At 39.4% G+C, this 25,350-nt stretch overlaps 2 protein-coding genes across 2 annotated transcripts in view; both read left to right on the forward strand.

Annotated features, from left to right (window-relative positions):
- Positions 1-25,350, forward strand: part of kbtbd7 (kelch repeat and BTB (POZ) domain containing 7) — a 100,550-nt gene that overhangs the window by 23,551 nt on the left and 51,649 nt on the right. The gene's annotated exons all lie outside the window — the stretch shown is intronic.
- tspan7b (tetraspanin 7b) lies at positions 749-14,362 on the forward strand. Its single transcript, XM_061053249.1, has 8 exons — positions 749-866; positions 8,271-8,459; positions 8,772-8,846; positions 8,937-9,032; positions 10,273-10,428; positions 10,672-10,755; positions 11,589-11,674; positions 13,776-14,362. Exons 1-7 carry the CDS (start codon positions 801-803, stop codon positions 11,655-11,657), a joined length of 735 nt encoding a protein of 244 aa, XP_060909232.1. The 5' UTR covers positions 749-800; the 3' UTR covers positions 11,658-11,674; positions 13,776-14,362.

Here is a 25,350-nt window from a genome sequence, read left to right on the forward strand (position 1 = left end):
GCTTACCTTTCAGAATCAGAATCAGAAATACTTTATTAATCCCAGAGGGAAATTCGGTCGTTACAGTTGCTCCAAAATATACAATATAGCAGTAGAAATATAGTAATAAAAATATGAATCAAATAGAATAGGAATATAAGTAAGGTTTCAATAATAGGTACAATAAATATTTACACGAATAAGAGGAAGGTGGAATATATACACACATTTTCAAGATTATTGCACTTTGTTATCATGGCCATATTATTCATTATTATTATTATATTGCAGTTTTAATAAATAATGAGTTATGGTGGAGGTTACAGTTTTCAGTTTTTTTGTTTTTTTTTATTATTTTTTGTTTTTTTGTTCAGCAAAAAGGATAAAATACTTTAAGACTTTAAACGAATATTTAAATATTTTTTACAGACTATTAGAAGACATCCTTTTACATGTGTATGCCCATAAAGCTCCAAAAAAACCCACACCATACAAAGATTAGATAATGTGTAAATAAATAAGACAATGTTGTACACTAAGATTAATGTGGATAAGTGCATGTAGCCTATAGAGGGTGCAGAATTTCTATCTATGAGAATTCTGTATTTTTATGTTCATTTACTGTATACATTTCCCCTCACGTTGAGTTAATCGATGATAAATAATAGGCTAATGCCATTTATTATTGACTGTAACGTAAAGTGCGTTGCTCCAGTGACGCTGTGTGGCTGCACCGGCGCACGGTTGCAGCGCCCCCCCTCCTCTCCCCTCCCCTCCCCTCCCCGTTATCACCACACAGAGGGTCTAACGCTCGCACCAGAATGGAGACTAAACCGGTCATCACCTGCCTTAAAACCCTCCTCATCGTTTACTCCTTCGTGTTTTGGGTATGTCGCATTTCAAATATCTCTCTTTTAAAAACCACACCGACAGTGATTACAGTCCATCCCGACGCCCCGCTGTGTTTTTTGTTTTATTTCTGTAATGAAGGGGTGGACACACACCGCAAGCATCATCGACGGATTCGTGCTGTTCTTTTCAATATACGACAGTGATATACACCGCTGGCTTATCGTATTTAGACTCTTTACCGTTTTTGAGATGTAAATTTCATGTTTTTCTGTTCTGTAAATTGCATTGCGGGTGCAACATATTGTGGCTGCGGGCAGGGCGTCAGTGTCGTGGCGGGGACGCACACACACACACACACACACACACACACACACACCGTACACACACCATCATGGTTGTTGTCAGTTAACACGGTGGCGGATGTTCACATCACCGTTTGATGAGACCGACGTTACGGGCCTCGTGTGTTTGATGAGGCCCCCCGTTAAAGACCATTTTTCTTACCACATAGTGAACATTTTGGGTTCTGTGCAGGGATTCTTAAAGGGACCTTGCACCCTCACTTCATTCTCCCATATAACAACAACATGCATCTGTGTCACAGGTTATAAACATAATGCATCAAGTATTCAAATGAGAATCATGTAACTTGGTTAAAATGCATTGATTCATTAAAAGTCCAATCACATTTTAAACTAAAACTTTGGTTGTTAAATCCACATTTCATTGCTTAATTTAGTATTATAGAGCATTGTATTGAAAGCAGGGCTGCAAATAAAAGTTATACCTTTTAAAATCCACCAAGAGAGGATAAGCAGTCAATTACAATAGTTAATTGAATTCAGATGACTTTAATAATTTCTGGTCTGTCAACTTCTGTTTACTTCACTGGGAACACTAAGGTTATTTTTTTTAATAACATAAACTAATTGTAAGGAAATTACTTTAGTAAGTGTTGAGACCAATAACATAAAATGTTGTTTAATATACAGAATTAGAATTAATGGGAGGGCTGCAACTAACTCATTTTTTCCCATTATTTGTCAGGCTGCCAACATTTTCTATTTTTTTCTATAGAAAGACGTTAGACAGTAAAATATATATTTGACCAACCAGCTGCCAGAAGTTCATGTGTTCAGTTAATGATAGACAACAAATCCTCTGACAGGTAAACATTTATGTGCATGACTTATTAACTCCCATTAAACCGTTCATTCCTGTGGGAACCCTGTAGAACATGTTGAATGTGCCTTACATTTTCCATGAATAAATAAACCATATAATGTAATTACAATATAACAGTATACCAGTCAGCCATAAATAATTATCATGTTTAGTGAATGTTGAGATGAAAACCTTGATTGTACTGTAAAGTGTTGAATAAACAGCATTGTAACCATAAGGCTACTACCAACAGTCATTTTCAAAGATTGATAAATCTGCCAAAGTTTCTAGGTTTTAGATCAGGAGATAATCAGGTAATACAATTTGAATGTCTATTTTTGTCTAATCAGAAGCCTGAGAACCAAATAAATTGCATTTGATCCATTCATGAATAGAAAGGAAGCAAATCCTCACATTGGAGCTCATTACCCATTAAGAGGTTGGGATTTTTGCGACTGACCTAAAAGATTACTCGCAGTAAAACCAATGTTCCTGTGGGAAAACTACAGAGAGGGATTCAAAGTTAATCATATCATTTAACTGAAATACCTTAAAACTGCTTTTATTACAGGTTATTATTACTTAAAATGTTTCACTTATGTCGAGTTTCACAAGACCTAAAGTTTCTTTTCCAGTCTGTTCAGCTCTGTACTTAAGATAGAACGACCAGTTTATTTAATCAATCCATCTGCCAAACATTGTACTGGTTTTTGATTTTTTTTTTTAATTGAACAACAAACAAAAAATCCCATCAACTTTCTAAAGCCTGAGATGATTTCTACAGATGCCAGACCATCAGAAGGTTTCGGTTTTTGCTTATTTAAAAAAAAAAAAACATCAATATTACTGCAGATGGGGCGCTGGTTTAGCTCAGTTGATAGAGCAGGCGCCCCATAGGCTATATTCCTCGATGTATGATGTATGATGTATGATGTATGTCTACATCTGGTCTATCTTCAGCTGTCTTATCAATAAAAGCAAAAATGCAGGGAAAAAAATATCTGCAGATGTTTCAGATATTTTGTTGACAAAGAAAAAAAGAGTTAATAAATATTAAAACTGGCAAGCCCTCAATCATATGAGGTCCTCTTCAGGCGTACGTCCACATGAACATAAAAGCAGGCAATAAAAATGACAGCTCCACATCCACATTTGCACTAAGACATAGTTTCCTAGAGTTTGCAAATCCTAAATAATACTAAACTGGTCAATGAAATTTCTGGCATATTTAAAAGTCTGCTTCGATATTTATTAATTAAAAGCTACACTTACAATGCTAAGCCAAAAGCATTAAACAACACTCACTCAAAGAATAGATTCTGCCAATATTTGAACTCTCATTCAGGCACTTTGTCTCTGTAAGCCTCCTCAGGAAGTAAAGGAGCAGATCACTCAGAAAGAATTATAAATCACTTTGAGACAAGCTTGGGAAGTGGAATAACGTCTCTTCTTGGTTTTCACTGATATGCCTTTGTTTGCCCTTCGATTACCAGCTGAGTCTTGAAATATAATCTAGCGTCTGTTCAGGCGACTATAAATCTACAAATGTCAAAATAGTGGACAAGCAATTTTGATGAACTTTGACCGTAAATCTCAACTGTAATCATTGGCTAAGGCTCATTCCTTTTAGAGTCCTGAAGCAGCCAGATATAGTCACGGTGCAATAATCTAATTCGAACACGTGGAACAGATTTATCTGTCAATAATGTTGTTTAGGACCTGAGGAATACTTTTATCGTCGTCCTCCTCGACATTCATTCCAGTCTGGAGGAAATGAAAAGAGAGCCACTTGACTTCTGCAAAAACCAGAAGTAACCCCCTAAGATTGAGGAAAGAAAATTGCAGAACCCACAATCAGCAGTTCAGCTCGGTGTCCCATGAAGAGCTGTAAGCAGGCCTGCGAGGTGTTCTAGATATGAAGTTTTATATTTAGTCAGGATTGGACTGTCTCTCTCTCTCTCAGGGCTCCCTTTACATCTACAGCGTCGGGTTTCAGGCGTGCAAAGTGCATGGGGTGTCTCACAGCTCGGCGTGTGAACCTCCTCAACCCTGAGGCCCGACGCACGCAGAGGTTCACACTTTGTACAGAGTTCCAAAGAGAGGGAGAGCTGCCTCAATGTCAGGGGTCGGATTCACTGTCATCAGCTTGTCCTGGCAGATAATGTCTCAAGTGTGAATAGCTATGTGGCAATACGTTTCATTCGTGCACACACAGAAGAGATAAATGCAGAGCAGGTGGTGAAGTCGGCGTGGTGTCCTCGCGAGCATATTTTGTCATCGCACCTTCTGTTTCTTTATTAGGGCCGGCGGGGGGGACATGGGAGGGGGGAGGGGGGGGGATAGGGGTGACCTGTTTTCAACTCTGCGCTGTTACCATGGTGGCATTGAATTTCAAACAAAACGTGTGGGGGGCGGGGGGGGGGGGCTGCTCGGCTCCAGGGAAGGAGGAGAAAAGAGGGAGCAGTCTGAAGCTGTTTGGCATTCATCAACAGACATGGAAGTCTAGATGACTTGCCCCCCCCCCCCCCCCCCCTCCACTTCTTGGACTTGATTTCCCCGTTGACTTGAAAATGAACACTTTAGCATTGACAAGATTCTCCCTTATTTGTATGCGAGCGCTTCTCTTCGAGGTCCAGACATTTTTGCTGCCGAAAAAAAATGTAGGCCGTAAACAGCGAGGACATCGTCATCTGGAGGACTGTTCTCTGAAACGACAGTCTGCTGCTGCAGTAAGCATCGCTGGCGATAGAAACATTGGAAAGTCATTACTGACGAATGTAACGGTCAGCCAGCGGTCCTTGAGCTCAGCCAGACAGCGGCTGAAGAGGCGGGACGTAAGAGCCGCGATGATTAGAGTACACAGAAACAGAATGAGCTGTTTTATTTATTTTGTGGGCAAAATGCCAAACATGTCCAGGTTTCAGCTTCTCAAACGTGAGGGGTTTGAAGTTTCTCTTGATCACAGATGGCAGTAAACAGAATATCATTGGTTTTCAGACTGTCGGCTTGTCAAAACGAGACACTTGGAGATTCTGTTTTGAGCTGCAGAAAATTAAAAAAGAAAATAATCGTTGATTGAAAGCGCAACACTACGAGACATTAAAGGCTTTGTATGCGATTTTTTTTGATCCAGCAGGTGTCGCCCTTGAGCACCAGCATGAAACCAAAACAACTCGCGCTGCATTGTTGTGTTAGCATGCTAATGCTAGCGATCTTTATTACGCTCGTATCTTCACACTGCATGTAAATTTACCTGAAATGAGCGTGATCTAGAAACACAGTTAAGCAGTGAGTACAGTATGTTATTCTTCTTTTCTCTAGTCCCTCAATTAAACAACTTTTATACGCGAGGGGAGGAGTCAGCCGGCCGTCCGGGCGATGTAAACAAACTGAAGATAGGACTCTGAAAACTCTGAAAACATCACAGACAGTGGGACTCGGGTGTTACACCCATTGTAGACAGTCATGACTTACAGAGTTATTTTCAGAGGATATACTTGATTTATATTATATTTAAGTGTGAAAAATCACATATGAAGCCTTTAAATTGGGTATAGGTTAATATGAACTATGAAACAATATAGATTGATCAACTACTAAAGACTATAATGTATCATTTATGCCTCAGTTTATTCATTTTATATCTGTGCAGAAGGTTCAAGCTTCAAAATCCTGGGCTGAAATATGAAAGCAGTCAGAAGTGCTCAAAACTGCAGTTCCTTTGAGTGCCACTTGAGGCTGGCTCAAAAGTAAGTCAATCACTTTCGACCCTTAGGCCCCATGTCCGCCTAGCGTTTTTTTTTCTGAGCACCAGTGTTTTTTTTTTTCAATTGTTTTCAATTAGAAGAGAGCGTTTGCAACAGAAAGCGACCACCTGGAGAAAAAGCGCAGCGCCCAGCATCTTTTGGAGTGTTGAAAAAAAAAAATGAGAGCCTAGTAGCAGCTTTAACCTGCAGAAATATGCTATTTCATAATACAGCTGTATCTCATGCTTTCTCCCAGAGCTGTCACTCAGTGTGTTTCAGTGTGTGTCTTCTCTTCCTGTAACCCTTCTTATCATCTCACCCTCGGTGTCCTTGTGCATCATAGTGTTTATGTAAATTCATGCGTGGATGTTTGCATAAGACACGATCAAGTTCAGGCATTTCTTCTTCTTTTTTTTAGATTTACTTATAGAGGCGGAAATCAGACGGAGAGAGAGTGGGGAAAGACATGCGGGGAAGGAGCCACAGGTCGGTTATGAACCCGGGCCACCCGTTTAAAAGCCTTTGTACATTGGGGGTGCGCCGTAACCACTCGCACGCCAGCGCCCCAAGTTCACACATTTCAAACCGTAGCTGTTGTGAACATCTTCAAACCGCTCTCACTTTGTGAAATCCAAAAGGGACTAATATCTGTAGCTGCAACAATTGGCGCCTGGTGTTCTTCAGGGTTGGCACAATTTCTTACAGGTTGATCGGGACATCTTAGTAGTTTGTTAGCTTGATGCTAACACTACTGAAAAAAAATCCATTGCCATGCTAACAGAATAAGCATCACAATGATTTTATCTTAGGAAATTGTCTATTTTACTTAACATACAAAAAAACATCAATATATGCACCTGTAATCACAGGCATAATTCCTAAACTCTTAAAGTTTCTTAGCTTAAAAAACTGCTGACTCATGCTAGTCTGGTCTGCTGCTCTGATCTTCTGATCCAGTGACACGGCATGACTCGCTCTTTATGCCTCAGCTCGTGGGATGTTTCCCTCTGCTGCCTACTTTTGGGTGGTGGTTTGTTATGCATTCAGGAATGTATTTTTCCTGCGCTCCTCTAATTATTTGACCTTTTTATCCAAATACAATATTCTGCACAAATTTAGCTCATTTTAGTATTATTACTCTGAAATTCTAACAAAATGATCTCAACTATTTTGACAATTTTCTTTTTTAATTTCCTGTAACCTCTAATACATTTAGCTAATTGTTTCAGTCATTACTTTTAGTTTTAGACAACTATTTGAACAGTTTAGTCCAATAATTTTACTTTAATATATTAACACTTATCCATACACACTGCCAGCTTGCTTTTGAACATGCAGTGTTTCCCCTACCATTATATTAACGGGGCGGCCCGCCCCCCCTTGAAGGTCAAGTTAATTTTTATTTATTTTTTTAGATTTATTTTTAGAAATTTTTAGAAAAGGACAGCTGTCATTAAGTAACGCATGATCACCAAGATTCCTTCAAGTGTTTGTGTCGCCGAACCGTCTGCCACCCCCCCAAAGCTGTAAACCTAGGGGAAACACTGACATGTAAATATCACGTTTTTGTCCCTTTAAAACCAAGGACAGACAAAGTGCTGATATAAAATATAAATCAAATCAAGTTTTCTTTTTTCCTGTAAACCACGGTCAGGTTTTTCCTATAGCACTACAGTGTTATAATAATGTTGCCTGTTTATGGATAGCTTACGTTAGCTAGCTGATCAGCTAAATATCTTTCCCCGGGCGAGTCTGCATCATCCATAAGTCCAACGTGCCTTCTCTTTAAAAGCTTAGTAGTCTTATGATGCTGTTGACTAATAACTAAGGGAGGGAACCGAGCAGTCATATTGGCAAATTTTCTGCTGTAAGTGAGATTATTAGTGTCTGCAGTTCGAGAGGTTCTAGGGTGCACAGAGACATCTTGTACAGGCCTGTGCTGTCTCTAAGCAGAGAGCCTGGCAGCAGGCCTGCGAGCCGGCTCCTCTTGGAAGGAAACGGGGCAGTATGATGACTTGGCCCTCGCTCGAGTCAGATCATCAGCAGCCGTTCCACTCCCCGTTCTCTTTCCGATGCCAGCAAGACATACCCAGCTGAGACACACGCCGCTTCAGCTGCCTCGTACAACACGCTCTTTTATCCACAGCCTTCATTTGAAATGCTAAAAGAGGCGCAACAGGAGGAAGCGTCTCGCCTCGGATCAAAGAGCTTCTTTGACGTGGCCTCGTTCCTTTTCCGTTTGAGTGTGACTGAGTGCAGTCATATTCATAAAGCAGGTGATCGTAATCCTGCACTCACAGATAAATGTGTGTCTTCTGTCTGGCGTCTCCTACCCCTCACTCTAATTGCTCTCCTTTCTTGTTCCACCTTGATCCTCATTTCTCCTCCTCCCCCCTTTGCAACACTGCTAACACACGGCTTTTGTAATATTGCAGCAGTGCACAGATAAAGGCCCCGTTCCATGCTTTCATGCTGTTTCCTGTGCTCTCTCTCTCTGTTGCATGCTCCTATCCAACCGTCGTCCTGTAGATAACAGGAGCCATCCTGCTGGCAGTGGGAGTATGGGGGAAGTTGATGCTAGGCCCTTACATCTCTCTGATCGCCGACAACTCCACCAATGCCCCGTACGTCCTCATTGGCACCGGGACCGTCATCATCGTTTTTGGCCTGTTTGGATGCTTCGCCACCTGCAGAGGAAGCCCATGGATGCTGAAGCTGGTGAGATGCCGCAAGAGACAGGGCGGGGTGTAATGTTGCAGGGAGCGCCAAGAGTGTGGCGGATGCTTAATAATTAGCCTCAGGTCACATGATAAAGGGAGTAATGGTTGACTTTATATCCTGTGGAGAGGGATCAGAAATCCAATAAATGCTGAGGGGCACTTTGTTCCGTTAATGGTGGTCAAGTAGGTGTGTTGGAGTATGGGTGTCTGCGTGTATGCATGCGTGAGTGTGCAGGCATAGGCCAATGATTCACAACAAAGGTAGAGGATTTTCATACAAAACCATGCAATTCTCCCTCTCTCCCTGTAGTATGCCATGTTTCTGTCGCTGGTCTTCCTCGCTGAGCTCGTGGCCGGAATCTCTGGATTTGTGTTTCGTCACGAGGTCAGATCAAATATTTGTCAATCTCACATCAGAACTGTGTGAATCCCCCTTTATGCTGTTAACTCGGTTGTTTGTGTTTGCACGCTGCAGATAAAGGGAACCTTTCACAGGACGTACACTGATGCAGTCTTGAACTACAATGCTGAGGATGAGGCGAGCCGTGCTGTTGATAACATCCAGCACAGGGTAAGTCCCCTTCATTTGATCTCCCAAAAACATCAGCAGCAGACACGCAAAAAAAAAACCTTACCTTTACATAAAAAAAAGTGTTTCCTGTGTAGCTGAAGTCTGAGTTTGCTCATTTCTCTTCCCTATAGAGCTCTATTGATGCAAAAACTGTTAAAAACCCACTAATGAGCTACACTTAAATTCTGGGCTGACATTTTCCTTCATTAGAATAAACAAGGACATAGTTATTTATTTTGAGTCATTCTAACTCACACACCAATAAAGCTCACTTTTACACCAAATATGTTTATAACCATGGCTGAAAGAAGTCCAGAATAAACACACTTCATACTGCTGTAGGACGAGTGTTCTAGCTGTTAAATGAGCTTATAGACCAATCAAAAAGAAAATAATTTGTATCTTATTTAAAGGAACAATGTTGGATATTTACATGTACTTAAATATAGCAGAAATGAAGTATGTCCTGTGTAAATATCTCTTTGAGTCATGACTGTCTACAATGAGAGAGAAGCACGAGTCCCTCTGGCTGTCTTGTTGTCGGAGCCATGTTTACATCATGTTTACACCGACGGGACAGTCGACTCCTTTCCTTGCGTATAAAAGCTGTTTAAGACAAGGAATAGATGAAAAAAAGAAAACAAAGCCTGAGCTCACACATGAATGAAGGCCACAGGTGATTGCAGCTCTAGCCGAGGAAAATTTTGTCCGCAGTTTGTGGTAAACTCCCTCGAGTGACTGTGAGTGCAGGTCCGTCTCTGGAGGAGAGCGGAGGCTTTAGTATGGCGGAGTTGTCACCAAACTGCAGTTTGTTTTGGTTTCATGCTAGAGCTCAAGGGCGACATCTACTGGATTAAAAAGTTGCACATTCTTCCTTAAAGATTTACTTCATCAATCAATCAATCTTTTTTTATTTGTGTAGCGCCAATTCACAACAAATGTTATCTCGAGACGCTTTACAAAAAGGGCAGGTAAAAGACCTTACTCATCACTTTATTACAGAGACCCAACGTTAATCCATCATGAGCACAGCACCAAGCAACATTTAGCGAAGTTACAGGGGCAAGAAAAAACTTCCTTTTAGAACTTTAGAACCAGTATGGGCTGAGCACAAAAGACGAGGTCCAGAAAAACAAACCATTCAGATCTGTGTTTTGGTCTTCGATGACATTTGTTGACAGTAGCAAAAGTGTATAATACCATCCTTATGTTTGAATCCTCTTCTGTTTGTTATTTCTAGCTGCGCTGCTGTGGAGTGTATAACTACACCAGCTGGCTCGGCAGTGTGTATTACCCATCTAACGGCATTCCCGCCAGCTGCTGCTTCAACTCCTCTGACTGCAACTTAGACGACCTCCGCAATTCCACTGTAGCTCCGAGCAAAGTCTACCACCAGGTCAGTGTCTGATTATGTTCTATCACTTCATGTTTGTCTGCTCTTAAACGTCTTTGTTCTTTTCCTGACTATCTCACCAATCTGAAGATTACAGGTCCTCATTCACCTCTTTAAACCCTACCCCCTCTTCTTTGCACTAACTCGCTGCCTCAGATCATCTCCCAGATATCCATTTTGCCTCTAATTTGCAATTATAATCTGCCCCTGTCCCCTCTGCGGACTAACCTGCCCCCTGTGTTTCAGGGCTGTTATGAACTGGTCACTTCGTTCATGGAAACCAACATGGCTATTATCGCCGGAGTGACGTTTGGGATCGCCTTCTCTCAGGTAAGAGTTGAACGAGGTCAATGTTTTGTCAGTGAATATGTGCAAATAAAAGCTGGCACAATTAGCATAAGCATTAACCCACATCATATTTAATTTAAATGATCATATACGCACACTTTTTAATGTAAATACTGTAAAAACTACCATGTTTACTTCAGCGTCTTTGCACTAATCACCACATCTTATATTATCTTATTCAGCCTTGTGCATATTAGTCTTTGCTTATTGGTTTATTTTTGTGTTTATTGTTGATATTTAATGTTATACCTTTGTACAAAGAGAGCAAAGTTTACCAAAGTAAAATTCCTCGTGTGTTTAATTTAAGCATACCTGGCCAACAAAGCTGATTCTGATTCTGATTTTGATTCTGATTCTAAAGGTTTTGTAAGCTTGTTGGATGTTATGTTAGTCAGGATTTGTTAAATGCTGACATTCAATAATGTGTCTTAGATGTCGACACCTGATGAGATATCTAAAATGTTGTTTTACAGGTGTGAATAATAAAATAAGTTAGGCTGTGAACGCTGGCTCGCTGACACTCTGTCATGGCTTACTGAGACATCTGAACAGAACTGAACCGTTGTGTTATTGGCAGCATCTGTGTCTTTACCTCTATTACATTTCAAATGTTCTGAATCTGTTTTTTCTTCCTTTGGAATTCATTCACATAACACTGCCAGAGGATGTAAGGACATATCAGTATCACCATGATTGCTGCATCAGGGATTCACTGAAATGAATCTTACATTTGTTCAAACGTTTTCTTCTCTTTCTACAAGTATGTTTGAACCCCAAAACACAAAATAAACCAGAGCTCTGTGTTTGCCTTACAGCTGATTGGCATGTTGCTGGCGTGCTGTCTGTCCAGGATCATCACAGCCAATCAGTATGAGATGGTGTAGCTGATGGGACATGGCAGGTGAGGGATGTGTACACAGAGCCACACACACCAAGACTCAAATTACTTTAATTAAGTGTTTGTGTATTTTAAGATGTGTAGGCCCTGATAACAAACCCACTGCTTTTCCACTCAGCTTTTAAGTGTTTTAACGACTTTAAGCACAGACAAAAATAACCTGTCATATTTCCCTCTTAGGAGTTAAGCCCAGTGTCTACCTAGCATTTTTTTCCGGGCCGAAAAGCGCCGACTGTGCACTCTAGTGCTTGCATGAAGCGCGTCTGTTCTGTCTCTATGACAACAGTCTGTTGAGAAGGGCTGCTGGAGCACAAAGGATGTGAGTACCAGACAGAATCCATAGGCGGCAAAACTACGGGGAATATCAAACATTTTGAAAAGACCACCACTGACATCAACAGCGCCGTTCTGAAATATAAAAAGATCTTCAAGCAGCTGCAAAAACAAAAAAAAAACAATTGAAAATACACGCTGGCTTTAAGAGAAAAAAAAGCTAGGTGGACACAGGGCCTTAGTGAAGAACAAAACAAGCTAAGGAGAGTACATCTTTTTTTTTCAACTTATTTTTTATTTCAATTTTTGGCAAAGAAATAGCATTAAAAAAACATTTTTTAAAAATTAAAAAAACGACAAATACAAAGAAAGAAAAGCAGAAAAAACACACACACAAGACACCCTGCCCTCGGTAAGGTTAAGATAAAGGTTTTTTAATTTTTAATTTATGTATAGGAGAGTACATATTGTACCTCAATTCAACAGTTTGCCAAAAACCACAACTCTAAACAAATACAAATGTTAATACTTGTTACATGGATGTGTGAACGTGCAACTGTTCTGCCCGTTTCAGAAAGCAGACTTTGTGCAAAGCCAGAGTCTGTGAACCCTGAAATGAGGGAAACTCTAGTTTTTTCCGTTTCATAATGGGAGGTCACTGAAACCTGAGAAAGGGGGGTAACTCAAGCCCGTTCCAGAAAGAGAGGTAACCTAAGCTCTGAGTCTGTTACTATGGTAACTGAGTCTGCGAACCTTAACTGGTTTTGAACCCCGAGTTCCTCTCCGGCTCCTCCCTCTTACAGAGCCGGGAAACGCGGTTTCATGTCCTCACTCTTTCATTCAGTTTGTATCACATGCATGTTAGTGGAGACTCCCCGTTTGTCTGTATAAAAATCCAGGTTGTTTTTATAGCCTATAAAACCTCCTTTTTTTTGTCGAATGTGGCATGGCCTCTAGATGAATGGGGCTGCATCAGGAGATGTTAATTTAATTAGGACTAATAAATGAACTAAACAGGAAATAGATGAGAGAGGGTATTGATGTGTGTGAAACCAGCATCATGTTGGGGATAAAGCAATAATAGCCACTCAATGAAATATAGTTTATTTAATATGTCAAATGTGATTAAAGTAAGTTACCACCATGAGTCTAGTTTGGTCTTAAATTTTTATTTCTAGCTGTTTCCAAGTCCAACTTTTCACCCACTGGAGTTCAACTAAATTAAAATAAATGTAGGATCAACACCATTCCACCAGATTTGACCTGAGATTGTGTGATTTAAATACTAAATAAATAGAGTACAATCACACTTAAGTGTTGATTTGAGCAGCAGTTTTCTCCTGCGCCACTTCTCTCTCTTTTGCTGCTGCATGAGTCTTGCTTTTTTTTTTTTTAAATGTATGTTCAAACTCATCACATGTCCACATGAGGATTTTTAATTCAAGAGGGTTAAAGTACGAGGACCTATTTTTTTGTCACCTGTTGCCATGGTGAATCGTAGGATCAGGCCAACATTAATTTTGCCTTTTTATAGTCGTGGAGCATACGCTGAACCCCGAGTGAACCTACTCAGAGTTTATTGAATGAAATAAACTCATCTGTTCTCAAACTGGAAACCCTAAGCCCCTTACTCTAACCCACATGAGGATTAATCAACTCAGAGGTCAGTCAGCCTGAGCGTTTATTCAACCTCCTTTCTGAAACGGGCCTCAGGTGATAGCACTTTAATGTTTTGTCTCATTTTGTTCTACTGCCTCCAAGTGGCCCCAAAAGCATGGCTACATGTGCAATTTATACACAATTAACTATTTTTCCTTGTGTTATATTTCAGGGAGATGCAGAGAAGAAGAGACGAGGAGCCTCGACACATGACAAGAGTAAATTCCTGAAACTCCCATCACGTATCTGAATTAGAATTCACCTCCTGCGTCTCTCTGCCCGATCTTCATGTAAAATCTTGTTGTATCTTATTGTAAAGCACCATTCCTTGACTCACTGCTGTTGCATCAAAGCGTTCAACACACCACATCCCACTGCTGCTTGATGTAGAAGTTGCTCATTAGCACATATCTCAGACCTGAAAACAGGCCGCTACAGTCGTCGGTGGTGATGGTCTCAGATAGGGTGCAGCTTGACTTCTTTTGTTGGTTACAGCATGTTTCATCCAGCGTCATAAGAGGAACACTGCACTTCTTTGTACAGAATGACACAAACTAAAGCTTGGAAGTACTTTAATAGATAGGTTTAGTTTTGCATTTGACTTTGCTATTGCTTATCATTGTATATTATTAATATGGTTGTGACATGCACACTGATTATGCGTTCTGTGGATGATCATTTATATGAAAACAAAGAAAAGAAGTGTTGGAATCATTCGAGAGTTTTTAAGCTTAAGACAAAGCCTGTTTTTTTTGTTTTTTTTTTACTTGATGTACCCTCGATTCTTTATTGGCGAGAAAGAAATCTGAAAATCCTGCAAAACGAAACAAACAAACGTAGCTGTTGAACGAATCTGTCATCAAATTCAACTTGAAGAATGGTCATGAAGAAACTACCAATCACCGAGCACGTTAGAGCGGTGGTGAGAGGAAAGTAGACTGACATCATTTTGTCGACAAAAGGCCGAGTCCCCGACCATGCAACATTTTAAAGCTAATATTCTACAGATGGGCCCTCAATGTTACCAATCTGTCACCTAAAGGTGGGTCAAAGGGTCACATCCTGGTCAGCAATCACTTTCTATTGGTCAATATCACTAGTAGTCTCCTCAAAGTTCAGTAAACTGTGAGCATGAGCACTTTCTTAAATTTTCTTCCTCAAAGCTTTTCAAGCATGATAGATTTTTCATCTTAACTAAATGATTTTGGAATTAAATTTAGCGGTTTTAAAATGAAGTTGTGAGCCGCCAATCGGGCCTTTCACGTTTCATGTTCTCTTAGGTTCATGTGTTTCAAACAAAGTTCTTAAAACGTATCAGCTCAACATGTCTAAAGGCAAAAGTTTAAAGTTGTTTGGAACAGCCAGCGTTAAATACTAGCAGTGGTCCACTCTCCTACTTTGTGTCCTCAAACTTCTTCATAGTATTTCACTCAGCGGACGAATGAAAAGTGGCAAAGAAATAATCAAAGACTGAAAACTAAAGACTAAAGAGGGTGAAAGTTTAAAAATCCTGCCAACTTTCACACCTTTCGCCAACATATGCCTGAAGTGTGGCCTTAATTATCAAGTTGTACGTTTTGAGAAGTTACAAAAACTGTCCGCCCTGGAATTTAAACATTGGCAAAGTTTATACAAGGGGGGGGGGGGGGGAGTTCAGGACACAACTTGAAGATCAAACATGCACTTAGTTTGAGGCATATTGTTACATTAAAAATGTCATAGTTCTTGTGTTACCTCTAAAAAAAATGCACTAAATTCCAAAATGTAAACATTTAGCTTTGAAGAGCCCGTTAACAGCAGATGAAAATCTTGTTGTTTTTTTTTTTTGCCAACATCTGCAGGTTAAAGTTGTCACCATGTTGCAATGACATAGTGGTGCGGCTGACGTCACTTACCTGTGAATACAGGTGAAACAAAACAAGGATTTCATGTGTAATTTTCCCCCCAGAAGAGGTCAGTGAAACAGATTTTCAGCCTGTCAGGGGTCGTATCAAATCAAGACGGTTATGAATTGTTTTCTTCTGGTGGAAAAAATGCAAAAAAGCGGTTTGTACAGTGAGAGATCTGAACAGTGTTCATCTGGTATTTACAGTATTCTACGTATGTAATCACCATGCCATCATCATCATCATCATCATCATCTGTAGATATTTATTGGAAATGTAATTTTTATGATGTAATGTTTCTCATAATCTCTAATATGCTAATGAGTAGAAAATGTCGTGTCACCGTTTTGATTCTGCACTCTTGTGCTGTTATAATCTGTATTCGTTTGATAGTTTGTAGAAAAAAAAACTCGCACTGAAAAAATAATTGTGGCTACTGTTTTAGTTAGAGTGTAAACATGAAACTTGTAGCTGTTTAAATTTGGCTGAATATTTATTATGGTTTTTGGTTGGCATTAAGTTTACAGTTTCACTAAGTGATTTTGATCTCTTCTCTCGGTGTGCGTGTGTGAATGTCTTTATTTGATTACGTCCTTAACCTGGAGTGTTAGTCTCGCCGTGATAAGGTGTGTGAGTGTGTACGAGACAGAGAGAGAGAGAGTTTCATTTTTTTGATCCTGTTGTTTTCAGTTTTCGGTCAGTATTCTGTTGTGGCTGCTCAAATTGCTTTTTAAAGCTGTACATTTATTTGGTGAATGTATGTTTTTTCCAACACTCTTCTATAACTTCTTTTTCCCCCCCTCCTTCCCTGAACTGATATTGTTCTGTAATTTACTAAATTGTAATATCATCCAGCTTACACATGGGGTCGCCAGACTCAAACTGTTTCACCCTGCTGTCTACTGTTGACTAAGTCACCATCAGTGGTCTTATTATCAATAAATATAAAGAATAACATTTGTTTTTGTTTGGTGGTTATTTTTCTTATTTCAGTTGAATCAATCAAGTTTGTTGCATGTTTTTACTAAAAGCTCTAAAAGAGTAATGGCTGTACTTTTGATCACTTTAAGACCTCTTCTGAAGTTTGACCCCAACAAGATAATAATATTTATATTTGTATAGTACTTCTAAAACATGTTACAAAAAACTTTACATACAATTAAAAGCCAATGAGCAACAGTTGAAGGAATATAACACATAGTAATAAAACCAAAAAAAAATCAATAAAATGAAAGTCTAGAATAGTGAGTTTTTAAAAGTGACTGTGTGTTAGCTTCCCTGATCTCCTCCTGCAGGTCATTCCACAACTTCGGGCCCCGATTCCCCGAGCAGAAAAGGCTTTAGTCACCTTTAGTTTTTTGGGTGAGTCCGAGGAATAGTAAGTAATAAACCCACCCACCAGAGGATCTCCAGTTGCATGGTGGACTCGTAGGTCATCAGGAGGTAAGAAATGTGATCTGTTGCTGACCCTCTACAAGTCTGAAAAGTGATCATTAGTGTTTTAAAATGAATTCTTTAATGTACTGGGTTGTGTTAGTGTAAATCATCTAACTGTAGAACTAAAGCTGCAATAACGAGCACACTGTCAAGCTTTATTTATCAGTAGCAGAGCGATCAATAGTCTGGCCTTGTCTCGAGAAATGAACTGTAAGTGTTGTATGTGAGCTGTCAGTTAATAAATGAAATGAATGCACCAGCATCAGATGCAGTCAGTGTCCTGCTGGAGGATAGGGCTCATTTCTGTGCAATCTGTTACAATACATGTCATGAATTTGTCATTAATCTCTACAGACTATTTCAATTTGACTTGGAAGGACTTTGTGTCCTAAAATGAGTCTAAACACTTAACGATAAAAATCCTTCCAGCGCTTAAGAAGACCTCCTCTAACTCGATGGTTCCACCGCCAACTCCTTCTTGGAAAAATCACGACCCAAATGTCTGATATTATTCAACCAATCAGATTATTTAATTAAGACGTTTGTGACGTTTGGACCTCAGAAGATACAAACATGTGACAGAACAATGTTGAAAGAAAAAGAAAATGGAACAAAACAAACATGCATCCCATTAATCCAGCCATCCATATATACCCAAGAATTCACATTTTTTGTGTTTATATTCACATTCATCTGTAAATTATGTAATTACTTGTACATAGCACAGATTCTTGCACTTTCTGCTTATTGCACTTCTGGTGAGATGCCAAACCTCATTTCGTTACTCTATACTTGTATATGTGTAATGACAATAAAGTTGAATCTCATCTCATGTTTAAAAACTGACCTACCAGGTACACTGTCGTATTCTCGACCCCTTGAAAACAGTTAAGGTCCCGACCCACCAGTTGAGAACCACTGCTCTAACTCATCTGACACATTAAAACAAAAGAATGCTGGTCTATTAAAGACTGAATTCAAAGTTTACAAATAAGGTCCACAACTGTTGGTTTAAATAATAACAGGTGGAAGAATATAAGAGGGGTCTCTGTAGCCTTAATGCTGAAATAGGAGCAAAAGAATTCAACCACATTTCTGGCTAAAAGGCTTTTGTTTTTGAGTTTAAGAACACATAAAACCTGTTACTGTTTTAGAATAGAATAGAATTACTTTATTGATCCCAAACTGGGAAATTCTGGCGTTACAGCAGCAGGTTGTCCAAACACACAATATGAGCAAAAAACACAATATTAGCAAATTTAAACACAATATAATATTAAATACAAAGTAAATAAAGACTAAAAATATCAAATCTGAGAATGGGAATATATACAACCAGGATTTAACAAAGCATTACTAGTCTGAATTAAGAAAAGATTAAATACAACATACTTTGCTGGAGATAGATGTACAAATCGTCAATGTCATTTTAACAAAGAACTTTTTATAGTCGATCAGTAAGTTTTGTGTTTTGTGAGGAAAAAGTGAGAAAATAAATTGTATTTAACACTAATTGATTTTTTTTAATTAACTTCTTCAGGATGGTGTCGCTATGACATCACTGAGTTCCGTTCACGTCCACATGGGGGCGCTTGAGTATCACCGGAAAACGGAACGCTGGAGAAAAAGAAAAAAAAAGAGGTGACTCCGCCGCGTGTGTGGTTTTATAAATCACCGCACACACACACACGCACACACACACACCCACACACACACACACACACACACACACACACACACACACACACACACACACACACGCACGCACGCACGCACACACACACACACACACACAGACACACAGAGATACACACAAATACACACAGCATCGGAAACAAGGGCGGAAAGAGAGGCGGAAAGAGAGGTTCTGGCAGTAACTCGGGCTCGCTCCGTCCTCGTTACGCAAATTACCGGCGGAGCGGCGCAGCAGTGGGTCCGTTAATGGAGCGTGCGTGCCCCTGGCTGCCTCCCCCTCTCCCCCCTCTTCCCCCCCCCCCTGGCTCCCGAACACACTTAATGGGATATAGGCGAGAGGGAGGCATCCACCGGGAAGCGCTATTACTCACACAGACACACACACACACACACACACACACACACACACACACACACACACACACACAGAGAGAGAGAGAGAGAGAAGCGGACACACTGCACGGACACGTTCAAGTGAAGGTGGTCTCACTTTTTAAGAGGACTGCTTGAAATCCATCAATTCTTTTTTTTTTTTTTTTTTTTTTTAATGAAAATTCAAAGAGTTTCTGTCACATAGAGTTTCTTTGCACTTTGAAAACGAGTGACTAAAATTCAAACGTGTGTCCTAAAATCTCCTCATAACTGAAACAGTTGACAAACTGTTGGGTAGTCTATCAATCAATCAATCAAACTTTATTTATACGGCACCTTTCAGACAAATTAAATTGCAGTTCAAAGTGCTTTACAAGAGTGCAGAAAAGTTATTGACAAAAAAAGTAGTTTATAAAATCATTGAGAGACTAATGCACACCAATAAGAATTAAAAAATATGTATAAAAATGAAAAAATAAAATATGACACATAAAAGCAACAAGATATTAAAATTAATACATAGAAGAAGAATATTTAAAATTGTAGTCAGATAAAAAAGACAATACAATAATGTTAAGATTTTAATTTATATAAAGCACTATATAAAAGCCAGACTGAATAAATGAGTTTTAAGACTGCGTTTAAAAAGCGTTTAGTCTATCGGATGTAGTCTACTTTAAAATCTTATAAGACGTTTGTTAAAGATATCCTATCGTGTTAACTGGTTTAAAGTAACATGAAACAGTCCATCCAAACAGAGACCAAAAGCCTGATTTAAAAAAGTGTGTGTGGATAGACTAATGTAAATCTATGTTGTTGTTGTTTGTTTATCATATTTGGATTTGTTATTTATCCTCTATAGGCTATAATTCATTTGACCAACTTGATGGTCTGTTTGAAACCATAGAAACTGAGAAGAGATGTAGCCTAAAATGTCTTCAGATAAACCCAAACACCTTCAAAAATGAAGTGTTTATAAAATGCCAAAGGTGCAATGTGATAAGTTTACTGATAATAAAACAGTTTACTTCATTTTAAACATGGAAATTGAAGTGTAACTTTACTTTATGCAAATTCAGCATATAGCACTATACAACAAAACTGACTGACTCACAATGGACAGTTTAAAAAGAAAAAGACTGAATCAGCAAAAACTCAGCACACATAGTATTTCTCATATTGTATACCTACCTTTCCCACAATGCAACCTGGCCACAGACAGTTCAATTGAAGGTTTGGTTTGGTCACGCGTGTTTGTTGAAAGACAAACACAAGCAACCAGGAGTTGGCTTAATTTTATTACATCTTGAGTTTGTTTAAAGGGAAAGTCCAGAGGTGATTTTTACAGAGTGCAGCTCATAGACTGTAAACAACAGTCTTTGTTGACGTTCATCAGACGAACATATTCTTTAAAGTCAAGATTACCGCTTCATATAACAACATTAAGCAGCTCATGTTGCTGAGTAAAAAAAAGTCATGTGTATTTGAATGACAAGGTGAAAAGATAAAAAAACTCTTATTCAATCTACAAGGGGAATTATTAGAATATTATCTTTTTATGAATTTAATTTTTAAAAAACTTGGGAGCACTAAAGCCGTTTTCCTTCAGACACAAACGCATACCCAGAACATCTCTTTTTCTTAAGTACAACATTACACATCTACTCCTAAATAGTCAAAATGATCATCATATTTGGACAACATGCAGGTGAAATACTCATCGACATGGCTGACAGGTTGTGAAGGCTTCAAACTTTCAATAACAGGAATCTAGTTGTAATGTTCATAAGCACAACCCGCTTTATCATCTATATAACTCTAACAAGGACCATCACTTTAAATATGAACATCACACTGACTTTAAGTAGACTTGAAACTAGAAAATTTGACCATTAAGTCATTAGTGAGTGGAGTCTCTCCCTGCAGGCCGTTAATACTTTTTTTTTTTTTTTTTTTTTTTAACGTTTTATTTCTGGGCTTTTTGTGTCTTTATTGGAGAGACAGGATAGTTGTAAATCTTGGAGTGGGGCGCTGGTGGCGCAGTGGTTAGTGTGTGTGCACCCCATGTATGGAGGCTTAGCTCCTCCAAAGCGGGCGACCCAGGTTCAAATCCCTGATTTCTGATTCTATCCACTGTCCTATCTCTACATAAAAGGCACAAAAAGTCCAAAAAGAAATCTTAAAAAAAAAAAAAAAAAATCAGGGAGAGAGAGAGAGTGGGGAATGACATGCAGGAAAGAAGCCACAGGTTGGAGTCGAACCTGGACCGCCCGCTTTGGAGGACTTTAGCCTCTGTACATTGAATGCCTGCATATAACCACCGGGCTACTTTAAGTGCAGGATCTGTCTCCGTCTTTCAGTTACTCATTTCCTAAAATATAAGATGATGTAGAAGCAGACCTGCCCCCCCCCCTCCTCCTCCTGTCTGTTTGTGATCTAAGTTGTTGTTGTTGTTGTTGCTGCTGCTGTTGTTTTAATTGCTGTTGCTGCATCGCCTCCAGCTTCCCTGCTGAACTCAGACACCCCTGCCTCACACTTTTCAGTAACATGCAGTTGTGATGACAAGTACTAGAGTTCCCACTCAAGCTGCCTGCTCCCGTAGTTCAGCGGAAGCACTGCACCCCTCCCTCCCTCTCTCTCTCTCTCTCTCTCCCTCTCTCCCTCTCTCCTTCTCTCCCTCCCTACCACCTCCTCGTCTCTAACTCTCTCTCCTTGAAGCCTTGTGGGATGATGATGACACCCGCCGTAATCGCTGGATGCTCAGCTCCTGACATGACACACAATCAAGAAACTCTTTCCCAGAGCTGATCCCGGGTTTCATCGCTGCATTCAGGCGCGGCGAGTCCTCTGACAGGTGGAAAAGGCCTCTCGCAGGAGAATAGAGGGAGTTGGTGAGGTGGGGCTTTGATTGACATCCCTGTTGAGGAGACAAAAAAAAAAAAAAACCCAGCTCCTCTTCCTATCTGATCTCCTCTCAGTCGCGGGGAACATTTGCACTGCTGACCTGCTTTCTTTTAGCCTTACTGGATCGTGTTTGTGTTGCTTCCGAAAAAAGACTTAAGGATTGAGAGGATGTGGGAAGAGCAGGGCAGAGGCCAGGCTTTAGTGGAAATCACATAATTACATTGACTTAACTGTGCTTAAATACAACTACGGGTATTTTTTTCTTTAGCTTTATGCTCTTTTTACTTTTACACCAGAGTAGACTAGTACATTTCTTGCCACATGTATTTCTCCAAACTGCAGATAAAGAGTGCAGGTGCATCATGATTTGTCTGAAGTAATCAAACAATATACCAATTTAAATAAGAGAACATTTAGTTTTTATCAAGTGCAACATAACAAGGCTGCTTACAAATATCAGAAAATCATTCATTAACAATCCCTTATATGACAGCGTTACCCTGCCGTGCAACACTCTGCAGTATTTAAAGTACTTTTAATACTTCACTTTGATTTTCTGCAACATAACTTAGATACTTTGACTTTATTGCAAAAATGTACATTGACCTGTCGTGCAACATTTTTTTCACTGAGTTTCAGTTCAGAAGAAACTGAGTCCTTCTTCCACTGCTTTACATTCAGACACTGTTATTGAGTACAATTATGAAGAACTTCTACTGTGCTTGTGCTTTACTTTAATAAGTGAAATATTGTGCCTTTAACTTCTTCTAATTTATTTAACAGGTTTCGTAGTGATCAGTTACTTTAAGATTTCCACATTTGAAAACATAGTATAATTGTTCAATAATAAATTCCCAAACACTGTAATAAAGAATATCCTCAACTTCAGCTGCATGTAAATAGAATAGAATAGAATAGAATAGAATAGAATAGAATAGAATAGAATTACTTTATTGATCCCAAACTGGGAAATTGTGGCGTTACAGCAGCAGGAATATATACAACCAGGATTTACTAGTCTTAAATAAGAAAAGATTAAATACAACATACTTTGCTGGAGATAGATGTAAATGTGCAGAAACAGAGTTGTAAATGGGCAGTATTGACATGGGGAACAGTCCAGAGCTGTGCAATCAGTGATGCATAAGTTAAAGTGCAGGGGTGTAGACATATTATCAGTAGAAAATATTAAATATAACGGCGAGTAGACAGACAAATGAAGTGAGCAAACATGCTGCTTATGTGTGATTTTTTAAATTTAAATAATATTATTATGTAATATGCAATGATTTAACACGGACAGGGCTCTTCTACCTGCATAGTGGGTGCACAACTTTGGAATCTGTAAGCATATTTTGCCAATGAATCTGCAATAATTTTGATTGCATTGCAGGAACAGATGAAAAAAAAACAAAAAAAAAACAGGCTGACCTGGTAACAGGCTTTTAGACGGTTGTGCTCACACCCTACAGAGAGCAGACCTGTCTCTGTTGCATCAAGCTCGACAGGCCGACCGTGTTTTCAGTCGACAGGAGGCGGACTCTGTGATTTACGTTCATATTTTTTCTGGTTGTGTAAGTGTATAGCGCACACTGTGTTAAAGAATGATACAAAGCCTCTGGGGGTCTTAAAGTGAAGCTGATGTGGAGGCTCGAGGTTTCTGATAGCCAACACTTGGTTGGAACTTAAAGAATGTTTGAATCTATGTCTATAAGGCATATAGGCACCTGGTGATTGACAGGTTGCTACTATGTTAAACAAGAAGAAAATAAGGGTTGGAATGCGGCCTAGAAAAGACACTTAGTCTAAGAAGTTGGATGTTCTTTTTTTTTTTTTTATTACAAACATTTGCGTTGAAGCATGTTTTTTTTCTTTAGGCAAACTTGGATATCAAATGAATATCACAGTGTTCATTAATGCTGCATTGGCTTGTACTTTTCCATAATCTAAGGATCAATCGTGCGGCCGTTACGACCCCAACGTTTAGCACAACATGGTCATATTTCGATACTTTGGTCAATTCAGTTTGATCCCCTAGCAGGCAAATCCTTGGTGATTTAGGTGTTGTCATACCCAACCCCTTACCTATGTGTTCCATGACTTTGTCCCAAAATGGGTTTACAAGTTTGCATTCCCAAAGTGCATATATAAAAATGTTCCTGGTTCTATCTGACACTTCCAACATAAATTATTGGCCAGTATGCCCATCCTATTGAGAAGGAGTAAAATAAAACCTATGTATTATTTTATATTGAGTAAATTTCCCCCTAACCCTCCTTTGTATACCTCCCCCGTATTTGATAGGATTTTTGACCAGTCCTCCTCGCTTAATTCACATTCTAAGTCTTTCTGCCAAATCATTCTCAAATTTTTTACATATATCTTTCTGTGTGCCATAGAGGGTAACTCCAAAAATTCAATCACAGGATTCTTATTCTGAGTGAATTTGCCCTTAGTGATACCGTCTCTGATTGGTAAGTATTTCCTAAAAGTTTCCTTTATACTCCAAATCGTATTTCTGCAGAAGTTCAGAGAAAGACATAAACCTTCCATCTACATATAGGTCACGTATCTTGTGAATCCCTTTTATAAGCCACTGATTCCAATAGACAGATCCGTATGTCCGGGTTGTGACTTAGCATTTTCTAACCCATAGCTCCTGTAAGGCCAGAGGTATGGACACTTATACCAAAAAGTAGACTGACAGCCAAAATGCCAAAATGTAAATAATATAAATATATAAATTGTGTTTGGGTCAATTTTATTTAGTTTTAGTCTATAGATTGTGTGTTACAATGAAAACAACTGAACTTGATTCCTCAATTGAAACCAAGGGGAGACGGAAGTAGGACAGGAGTGAGACAGAGAGAAACTCAACGAGCAGGTTTTGTTGCTCATGTATGCATTCCCTCCATTCTTGCTGAGCAACTGTTTTGTCACAGCGATCCATTCACCAACCGTAAGAACAGATTGTGCCCATGCATGGATACTGTATCTATGTCCCTTTACACAAGGAGGAGGACAAGGAGTATCACTAGGCCCTCCTTTATGTGCCAACCTATGCCACTCCCTTCCTCCTGAATATCTCTCCAATAATGTGCCAATCCCCTTTCTGTAAGGGAGGGGGGTCAGTTTAATTTTCATGAGGTGTGAATCATCCAGACATGTTTTGATTAAACACAGACAGGTGGTTTTTCCTTCTTTCTTTTTTTTTTTTTTTTTTGCAACACCGTGCACAACATGTTTGTGTCAGTCTTACCAGGAATGTTTACCGAAGCTCAGATTTCAACCGTGCACATACTGTACTGTATTAAGTTCTAATGCGGGGCTATTTTTATAGAAAAGGGGGTGTGTGTGTGTGCGGGAGTCCCCCTGTTTACCAGCAGTCATAGCTCGAAGAAGTGGAAGTGGGTATGAGCTGACCACCGTCACCGCTGGACACCTGGCTGGTGC

The sequence above is a fragment of the Labrus mixtus genome, chromosome 13 (genome assembly GCF_963584025.1).
Source record: "Labrus mixtus chromosome 13, fLabMix1.1, whole genome shotgun sequence".
In the NCBI taxonomy this organism is placed as follows: domain Eukaryota; kingdom Metazoa; phylum Chordata; class Actinopteri; order Labriformes; family Labridae; genus Labrus; species Labrus mixtus.

What these genes read in the sequence shown, in the direction of transcription:
- tspan7b (XM_061053249.1), top strand. Translation starts at nt 801, where the DNA reads ATGGAGACTAAACCGGTCATCACCTGCCTTAAAACCCTCCTCATCGTT. An exon ending in TTGATAACATCCAGCACAGG is followed by an intron (nt 9,033 to 10,272) that starts GTAAGTCCCCTT and finishes TGTTATTTCTAG; the next exon opens with CTGCGCTGCTGTGGAGTGTA. An exon ending in TTGGGATCGCCTTCTCTCAG is followed by an intron (nt 10,756 to 11,588) that starts GTAAGAGTTGAA and finishes TTTGCCTTACAG; the next exon opens with CTGATTGGCATGTTGCTGGC.